This window comes from Melozone crissalis, unplaced genomic scaffold, assembly GCF_028551555.1.
Source record: "Melozone crissalis strain CALT ecotype California unplaced genomic scaffold, PUWL_Pcris_2 ptg000046l_1, whole genome shotgun sequence".
Taxonomy (NCBI): domain Eukaryota; kingdom Metazoa; phylum Chordata; class Aves; order Passeriformes; family Passerellidae; genus Melozone; species Melozone crissalis.
In genome coordinates this window covers 5,092,852-5,102,882 of record NW_026535824.1, presented here as the reverse complement: position 1 = coordinate 5,102,882, position 10,031 = coordinate 5,092,852, and the positions used below count along the sequence as shown (strand labels likewise).

At 56.5% G+C, this 10,031-nt stretch overlaps 1 protein-coding gene across 1 annotated transcript in view; it reads left to right on the top strand.

Annotated features, from left to right (window-relative positions):
- Window positions 1-4,157: 4,157 nt before the first annotated feature.
- LOC128943468 (serine/threonine-protein kinase pim-1-like) overlaps window positions 4,158-10,031 on the top strand; it is a gene marked incomplete at its 3' end in the record, with an annotated part of 89,898 nt that continues 84,024 nt past the window's right edge. Inside the window, exon 1 of the mRNA XM_054286404.1 lies at window positions 4,158-4,181. Within this exon, the coding sequence (XP_054142379.1) occupies window positions 4,158-4,181 (24 nt within the window). The remainder of the gene's footprint in view (window positions 4,182-10,031) is intronic.

The following is a 10,031-nucleotide window of genomic DNA, read 5'->3' as shown; positions in this document are numbered from 1 at the left end:
TGGAGCACATCTGGGAGATGGGTTCTCCATGGGCAAAGGTTCCCATCTCCTCATCTTTCCAACTGCTCTTTTAAGAACCCCTTCACCCTTTCAACCAATCCTGCAGCTTGTGCATAGTCTGGTACATGAAAAACCCTGCAGACAAAATCGCTATATTTTTCACATGAACAGACAAAACACTCTGCATCACAGTATCAGCACACCCTGTAAAAATAGCCAATTTCCTCCCTTCCTCCTTTTTCCATTGTATACAATCTCACAAAGTTGACCACTGACATTAGGGTCCTGGCCAATCCTGTTCTGTAGGGTATTTCGTGTTACATCCCTGAGCAGCCAAAGATACCAAATTAGTATTGTCAGCACTATTTCACATTATTATTATATGTACATATTTATATATAAATACAGATATAGACATGTAGATATAGACATATATACATTAAAAGCTATAAATATAAACATGAAGGTCTTATTATACTATAAATATGCATATAGTTATTTGTTATATTGATATTTCACTTGCACAAGGGCATCTGAGCTCAAGGTGAAAACCTTCTTCTGTTGCTCCATGTGGGAGCATTCCAACAATCATTGTTCCTTCTGAAGGTGCTGTTTCCTATGTACTCTCAACAAAATCATCTTTGTCGGCCCAAATCCACAAGGTCTTTTCCTTTTCCATATACAATTTTTGGATGCATTTGAAGACATCCAGGGGTGCAGCTTCTTTTATCCGACTGCCCCACTGCCCACACAGGGATCCAACCTCAGCCCACTCCAGAGCCAGGGAACTCCAGGGAAGGGCTTCCCAGCTGGGAATTTCTGATGGGACTGATTCCTCACACTGACACTGAACAAGTGACATTTTGTTGGGATCTGGCCAGACTGTGCCAGTTTTGTTTTACCAGTGGGCAGGGTCAGCACCAAAGGCACAGACTCCAGCTGAAGGAATCAGTGTCATTTCCTGCAGTTCAGAGCAGCAAAGAATCACAACAGGAGCAGCTCAGCAATGCACCCAACCATCCCCACCAAAGATTGCCTGCAGAGATTAAGAAAGATCCAGCAGCATTTACCCTCAGCCTTTACCATCCCCCAGACCCACACAGCAGCTGGGGAAGCTGTCACAGCCAAGGGCTGCAGAGCCACTCCTGGGCACTGGGAATTCCTGCAGGTGCCTCCAGCCCCAGGTGAGGCTCCAACCCCGCTGGGAGAGGGCCCAGCTCTGACAGTGCTGAATGAACAAACTGACAGCACTGCTAGTGTGGCAACATCTGCTTTCATGCTCCTCTTGGGTCCCTCCCAAAGCCTGGCCAGGGATCAAGGAGGAACCAAGGGAGCTGACTTTGACCATACAGCCCCAAACAAGGCCAGATGTCAGATTTCATGGCCTTGTCTGGCTTCTAAATACACAAAGGTCAATCCATGTCTCACTAATGAGTGGCTACATCTATCTCAGTGCTAATGACCATGCACATTTCATTAGGGAGCAGATACAAAGATAACGTTTGCTTGGAAGGTTCATCCAGAGGCCACCTTTGGCTCAGGGCCTGCTGTCCAGGCCTCACTCAGGGCTGGTGTCCAGGCCTTGGCACTTCAGGGACGTGGTTTAGTGCTGGGCTTGGCACTGCTGGGTGAGCGGCTGCACTGGCTGAGCTCAGAGGGCTTTTCCAACAGAAAGGATTCTGTGATTCCATGATTCTATCCACTGCATTGAGCTGGGGCTATTTTAGCAGCATTACTTTGCTCCAAAAGTTCCCTCTTGCCCAGCTCCTGTGGCCTGAGGCTTCAGCTCCTTCAGCTCCTGGTGCTGACCTGCTCATGCTCAATGTGACGACTCGGAGAGAAGAACACAGTCCATGCAATTCCTTCTGGGACACGGAGAGGGGAGGCTGTGCAAACAGGAGCATTGTTTGCTGTGGCCTCCTCTCTGCCCTTCACGCCTTTCAGCGCTTTGAACCAGCCAAGAGCTTTCTCCAAGAGTGCAATGGAGCAGCTGTTCCTGCTCCCAGGCCTGGCTCTCTCCAGTCTCTGCCCTTGCCTGGTTCTGTCCCTCTTGCTGTGCCCTCTGTTTCCCCAGGGCTCGCTGGCTGCTGCCCAGGACTGTGGCACTGGCACAGATCCAGTGCTCCAGAGCCTCCTGTCTGTGCCCTTGGAGCTGCCTGGGCACAGCAGCCTTTTCCATCTGGAAGCTCCCCATGGACAGGGAGTGCCCAGCTCCGTTCCCTGCACAGCCTCCAGGAGCCCAGGGCTGCCATCTCCAGTCCCTGCTGGCAGTGGGGGCTCCCAGGTGCCTCAGGCTGCTGTGACACCGCTGCACACGGGAGGGAAGAGGGGCAGGGGCTGTGCTCAAAGTCAGCTCCATCTGCTGCTGCGGCTGCTGCTGCTGCTGCTGCTGCTGCTGCTGTGGGGTCATTTGTGCAGCCCTGGCCCGGAGTCAGGGTTCAGATCCTGCCAGTCTCTTCCAGCCCTGGCTGCTCAGAGTTTGGGCCTTGGAGCCTCAGGTGGCCAAAGGCAGCTGCTGCTGGTCCCTCTGTGTGCCCGTGTTCAGCAGTGCTGCTCCATCAGTCTGTGCCCAGCAACGGGGAAAAGCCTCAGCCCTGCAGGGCCAGGAGCTGCTGGGCTCTGCCTGAGCAGCTCAGCCAGCAGGAAGGGAGCTGCTCCACACGGGAACCAGGAGCAAAGGACATTCCTTTTATAGGACATGTTTTCTATTTAAAGGAAAAAAAAAAAGGAAAAAGGAAAAAAATTGATAAATTGTAAAAGATAAGAATAAAATCCTAGTGTTAGTGAAAAAACATAACATACAGGTAATGAGAAAAAAACCAAAACATAAATGCAAAGTTACATTATTTGCATTAAGAGGAAAATTATCTTTTTAAAGAAAACAACTCAGTTATTTACATTTTCAATGTGCTGATGGCATGGATCCATCTTTGTCACCTCAGTAGACTCTTAAAAGATTTTGGGCTTTGTTTCCAATATTGGTATTTGAAATTGTGGTCGAAGCAAGAGGAAATTGCTTTGTACCCTTCCAGATCCAAGCAGGACTGGGAATGGAAACTCTGTCAAACCCCAAATCCTTTAGAAAATGACCTTCCTTCTCAGCCTGGAAATGAGCTGCACATTCCCTTTGAAACTGGCAGGGATTTCTTAGAGACACAAAGTCCCACTTATGGCTTTTTGCTCTGGTTTGGCAGTGCAGAAGGGCAATTCTCCATCCACCAGCTTCAGACTGCACTGCCTCAGGAGCACGGCCCACTCACCAGCTTTGGCCCACTCGTGGCACTTCTAGAGGAGGAAGAAAGTGCAATTGCACAATTCCAGCCAATCAAGAAGGAAGAATGGGACAGACAAAACACCCTGTGCAGATCCAGGCGTTCAGCTGGGACTGTGGAGAGTTTGGGTCCTTGCCAGTTGGATGTGTGTCCCCAGCTGCAATCTCTGGGCCTGCAGCAGAGTCTCACTCACCTGCCAAAGCAGAAAGCTCAGGCACTGTGCTCGCAATGGGCTCGTCTGATGCAGAGCTGTCAGAGCAATGTGAGGGCAGAGCCAGCCCAGCTGGGCCCAGGGCTGAGCCCAGAAGAGCCCTGGCAGAGCCCAGAGCAGCCTCAGCACCCGCAGAGCCCGGCTGCAAGGAGAGAAAGCAGAAAGCGCCCGTCAGCTGAGGGCTCCTGTGCCCTTGTGCCAAGGCCTGCGGTGCCCCGGCCATGCTGGTTGTGCCCAGAGCTGTGCCCAGAGCTGCCCATCCCTGCTGCCTTTGGCAGCAGAGCAGAAGGGCAGCACATGTGCCCAGCCTGCAGCCAGCCACGGCACATCCAGCCCTCAGCAGCTGCCCAGAGCAGGATGCTCCTGTGCTCACTGCAAGCTCCCAAAAGCTCTGATCCCACCCTGCCAAGCACACAGGGACCCACCTCACGCCAGCCACGGCTGCAAGAAAAGCTGCTCCCAAACCATGTCCTCAGCCTTCTCCAAGGGCATGGCCCATCCACGCCACAGCTGCTCCCAAGCACTTCCCCATCCACACTGGACCACGTGGAATGCTTCCTCTGGAAAAACAAACAACACATTCTTGAAAAGAGATGAGATGCAAAAAGGGAAAACAAGAAAAACAGTAAAAACTCTTATCTCTGTCAGGGCCTTGAGGAAGGCCCAACCCCCACATGCCAGTGAAAACCCAGCCACGGGTGAGGGAAGCCCACACTTTCTCTCTTCCACCCTGCACTGCCCCCCAAAATCACGGTGATCCCAAACCAAACAAGGGCAGTGGAGCAGCCCAAGCCCTTCCTTGCCTGCACAGCAAAGCAGCCCCAGCACGGGTTCTGGAGCCCCACCTCTGCTCCCACCATGGGGCTTTGTTTGTGTCGGGCTGGCTGCCTCAGCCCCAGCCCCAGCCCGGGGCACGGTGGGTGCTGGGGGCTGTTGGCAGGGCCAGGAGCCCACTCCCATTTCGTACCCACCCCAGCCCATGCCCCAGCCCTGCCAAAAGCAGCTGGGCAGCCACTGAAGAATGAGCTGCATCTGCCCCAGCAAAGGGGGAGCCTTTGGTTCCCAGCCAGGCTGAGCCATGCCCAAATCTGGCAGAATTTCCCCAGCTGGGGAATCATCTGCAAATTCCCTGTGGGCTTTGGCTTTGAAGAAGGTGCCAGAATCAAAGTCCATCACCTTCAGCCTCCAGTGGCCAGGCTGAGGAAGAGCTTGTCATCCTTGATGTCACCCTCACTGTCTCCAGCAGCAGCAGCAGCAACAGCAGCAGCAGCAGCAGCATCCCCACCCGGTACAGCTTCTCCAGGGGCTCCTTCTCCTTCCCTGGGGGCAGACCAGGCTCTCAGGGCTCTGCCCAGGGCCCCAGCTGTCAGGGAACCAGGACAAACAAAACCAGATGGGATGGATACTCCAGGGACCTGGAGAGCCATTCCCAGCAATTGGGAAAATCCTAGGTGCTCCATCCACCCATAGATGCGGTCTCCAAATTTGCCCCAAAATTGGGTCCAGCTTTTAGAGGCCATAACGAGCAAGTCCAAGTGACTTGATGACATTTTTAGCCCAGAAAGCCCTGCAGCTGATGGCACACTTCACAATCAGCAGGGGACAGGGGACACAGCTAGGCCAAAGCCCAGACCTCTGCTGGGAGCCTTTCTCCTCAAATACCCTTCAAACAAACCTCCATGCAAGTCACTTGGGAAAGTTTCTTCAAATGATCCATTTCTGGCACATGACTACACAGGCTTATGTGAAAGATTCTAAAGCAACTGCTCTGGAGTCAAAGAGGCAGCACTAAGGGTCCCTGTCATCTCTTTGTAGCTAAATCCCACTCTGCAGGAGTTGAAGGAGTTTGGAACGAGCTAGAGAGCAGACCTCTGAGTATTTTACATGATGCCATTGCATTTTCTTCACTTCTACATAGACAGGAAGGGTGAGTTTGGCTCACATCTCCACCGCATGGCTCACAGGGCCGCAAGACTTGTAGTTACAAGAGCTTTGAAGGATTTCTTGGCCAAGAAGACACGGCCAACAAAGATATTTGTGGTTTGAAGCCAACCCTTCAATATTTCGTCTTAGGGACTCATGCTACAGTGTAAGCTTCCTTAGCCAATCATGTTATGACACACAAACCTACAGCACTGCATCCTAAGCTTCTTGTTTTCCATTGTAACTACTTTTATTTTTTCTAGATCTTGGACTCTAAAACTCTAAACTGTCCTCCACTTCAACATTCCTCCCCGTGTCTCTGCTATAAACTAGAAATCTGCATTCTCGCTTCTAGCACCTAAGTTTGGAAGCCCTTTCCAAGGTCTCAGATCAAATCCTGTGCTTAATTCTAAGCTTTGCTGACAAGACCAAAGGTCTGAGATTTCCCTGCATTTGGGTTTCCCATAGCACCAATGATGTTAGTTACACAGTGCCCGGGATCCCTCTTGCAAGTCAACTCTGTCAGGATCAAGGCAGCTGCTGGGGGGCTGCTTATGGCCTCTGCCAGCCCATTGCCCAGGGCTTGCCAGCGCCCCAGCCCCTCAGGGTCTCCCCCAGCCTGGCCAAGCTGCCCGGCAGCAGCGCCGCAGCCCCACAGCAGCTCCAGAGCAGCCCCATCCAGAGGCGCCTGGGAGCCCTCAGCAAGGCAGCCAGCAGCACGTGGCCAGGAGGACACGGATGGCGCTTCCTGCCTGGCACAGGGCTTGTGGCCATCTCCAGGCACCACTCTGGCAGGGATCCCCACAGCCCCGGCCCCTGCCCAGCTGCTCTGTGGGCAGCACAAAGGCTTCAGCAGAGCCACCAAAGGCCAAGGGGCTTCTGGCCATTTTCCCTGCAACACTGCACACCTGGGCAGTTGGCTGAGCACAAGCACCCTTTTCCCCCTGCAGGGCCTCAGGACCCCTCAGCCTGCTGTGCTGCTGAGCACAAGCTCCCTTTTCACCCTTTCCTGCCTCTTGTCCTGCAGACCCTGGGCAGCAAAGAAAAGCTCCTGGCAGTCTGTGTATCATAACACATTCTATAATTATTTACAGTAATCTATAATCTATAATAATATATATAATTATATATACCCTATAATTTAGTTATTTTCAATATAGATAAAACAATGAAAAGAAGAACAGAAAAATATTAAAGAAAAGGAAAATTACCCCTGGCTCAGGTTGCCCCAGCCTCCAGGATCAGCTCTTCTCCTAAGTCTTCTGGCAGCACAGCGAGCCAAGCCCCGACAGACGAGGCCGAGCCCTCCATGACCTGCGCAGCTGATCTTGCAGCCTCTGGATGGTGGAATATCGCCCACGCTGTATTTCCCCATGGACATGCAGTGTTTCAAGTGCCAGCTGCGACACGGCACTGCTCGTGTCCTCCGTCAGGCGTTCCAGGGCTGCAAGAGAGAGGAACAGAGGCACGGTCAGAGCCGGATCTGTGGGGAGCCGAGGAGAGCCCCCTGCAAGGGCCATCCCAGCCGGCTCTTGCCGTGGTCAGGAGGGAGCAGGGAGCAAGGGGATCAGCCCGAAGCTGCTGGCCACGAATGGCCCACGGGGCCCTGAAAGCTCCTTGTGCTCTGCCCACGGGAGCTGAGCCCTCCGCAGCCGGGGCAGGGCTTGCAGCTCCCCCCAGCAGCCCCCGCTGTCAGCCCGCTGCCCTCACTCACTCACCAGTGCAGATCAGCTGCAGCTCTTGCTGCTGCCCCGTCAGGCGCCGCCCGGCCATGCCTGTGAACACAGAGCCTGTCACGGCCCCAGCGGCACAGCTCCCTGCCAGCGGTGCTGCCGGCGCTGTGGCCACACGGGCTGCTGGCCCAGCAGGGCTCAGCCCGGCCCTTGCCGCATGCTGCCGCCCCAGGGCACAGGCTGCCAGAGGGCGGCAGCAGCAATGCCCAGGCCAGGCGGGGCTCCACGGCGCCCCAGGGAACGGCTGGCGCTGCCGGGGCAGCAGGTGGGGCTGGGGCCAAGCTGCGGCGGGCCGGGGAGGGGAGGGGCAGCCCAGGCTCGGGACTCACCCATGAACCCGACGGCCGCCTCTCGCAGGGGCTCCTGTGGGCTCTCCACGTAGCGCAGAGCCCGGCGCAGGTGCTCGGCCGCTCGGCTCCTGTCCTCTGCCAGCTGGAGAGAGCGGCAGGAAGGAAGGGTTGGTGCGGGCTCAGCCCCTGGGCCGGGCGCTGCCTGCGCCCAGCGCCGGCCTCCCCTGCCCGCACAGCCCTGAGGCGCAGCCAGCAGCCGCTGGCCAAGGGCTCCCGAGGGGAGGGGGCGGAGGGCCAGCTGCTGCCCGGGGAGCCCTGGTGCCGGCCCGCCCCACAGCCCCGCCGGGCCGGGGCTCCATGGGCACCCAGCTCGGGCCCACGGGAGCCTGGAGAAGAGCCCGCGGGGCCTCTGGCTGCAGCAGCGGGCAGGGGCACAGCTGCCAGCCCCGCACACTGAGCACCACCCTCAGGGGCCTTCTCCAGCCTGAGGCTGGGGCATGCAGGCCCTCCTTACCAGGAGTTCAGTGAACTTCAAGAGTTTCTGTTTCTTCACAGTTTTTTCAAGATCTTTCCTTTTCAGGAACTTGACTGCACAAAGCAGCGTTTCCCGAGAAGTCTGGAGAGCAGCAGAGATGCGGACATGGCCCCACAGCCCAGGGCACAGGAGCCGCAGCCTGGAGGAGGCTGCGGTCCAGCAGGTGCAGGGCAGGAAGCAGCCGAGCCCCCTGCCAGGGGGACAGCAGCAGCCCACGAGTCCTCACCTGTGCCACACGCAGATTCTCATCATGGCAGTGGAAGAGCAGTGGGAGCAGGCTCTGCCACACTTGTGTCATCAGGGGCTTTTTTCCTTCTTCTTCTACAGCAGAAATCAAGGTGTGAAAGACAATCATGGAGAGCTGCTGCACCTGGCTATCACCCTGTAGAACAGGAAGGCAGCAAGAGCTCAGCATCAGCTGGTTCTGGCCCACATTGGCACAGGCCTGCATCTGCACAGGGCCCCAAGTGTCCGGGCAGCAGCCAGTGGCCGTGGCTGAGGGCACAGAGCCTTACGTGGTCAAAGAGTGGCAGGAACACCTTAGCCAAATGCAGGGCAATGGGACTGGGTATGCGGGCACCATTATCCAGGAACAGATAGCCCAGTAGCATGGTGGTCATCCTGACCCGCAGGAGCTCCACGAGCCTTTCAGTCAGGCTCCACATTCTTTCGGCCTGTGTGGAACACGACTTTGTGAAAGGCCACCCTGCTGCCGCAGGGCCCAGAGGCCAAAGGCCTGTCCTGAAGCACTGGGGCAGCTGAAGCGGGAGGCAGGAGAGCTGGGAGCAGCTGCCACAGCGCCCGAAGGCCAGGCAAGGCCAAGCGACTGCGTTGCCCAGCCCCATGCCGCCTGCACGGCTTCAGCCACTGCCCCCTTCTCACCAGCGGGGAATGGTCCCTGAGCGGGAGGAGGGCCCTGAGCAGCTGGCTGCCAATGTCTGCGCGGTCCCTCTGCAGGTGCCATGACAAGACAAGATCCATGATGCTGTCCCTGCATTCCCTCAAGTCCAGGCACTCGAGGACCTGCAAGGCACAGGGCAGTGACGGGGGAGCCGGCCGGCAGGAACCCGGAGCCGCACGGGGCTGGGCCCAGGCAGCAGCGCAGGGCACGGGCACCGTCCCAGGCGGCTGCGGCGACGAGAGGGCAGAGAGCTGGGAGGCAGCTCAGCCAGGCAGCGCTGGCCATCAGGCTCACCTCCACAAGGAATGCCAGGGCAGGGAAATCCCAGTATGGCATCTCTATGCTGAGCATCTCAAGGAGGCAGCATAAGATCCTTTTACACACGGGCCTGGATGCATGGCACATCTCCCTGGAAGGTGGAAAGTGTCACTAAGACCTTGAGCCAGGGGGGGAAGCCTCTCCCAGCACTGACTCACATGGTTCTTGTCCTTCCCCACCACCCACTGCCAGGGGACCTGGGCCCTTTGAGATGTGGCCGCTCCTGGGCCACATCTGGCTCCCCCTTTTCCAGCCTTTTCCAGTCTGCTTGGCTGTCGCTCGTCCCTTTGACCCACAGCCACGGGGACTGTGTGGGACAGCCCGGGCACAGGGCACAAATGCCAGGAGCAATGGGGAGAAGGGGGTGTCTCACCTGGCTAGCAGAGCCACGGCAGAGTGATGGGTATCAACGCAGAGCAGCGTGTCCCAGCCACGCTTGCGCTCCATTGACACCACCACCTGCTGACACTGGAGAAGGCAGAGCAGGGACTTCAGGGTCTGCACTGCAAACCTGTGTGCACAGCAAAGCCCAGGTCACACTGGGAGCACTGGCTCCTTCGCAGGCCACGTGGCAGGGACAGGAGGAGTGGGATGGAGCACCTGTTGGGGCTGGTGGCAAGGCCGTGCTCTTCCTGGCATTGCTTCCAGAAGGTATCAACCTCCTCTGGCATCTCTTCTGTGCTGAAGAACACTTGGAAGAGCAGATGCACAAACAGGTGGGGGAAATGCGGCGCCACTATACGTGGGACAGGGGCCTCCTGAAGGATCTTCCACATCACCACAGTTGCCTGCAAGGGACAAAGCCCCCCGAGACAGCACTCAGTGCCGAGGGGTCCGTGTGGCAGGGC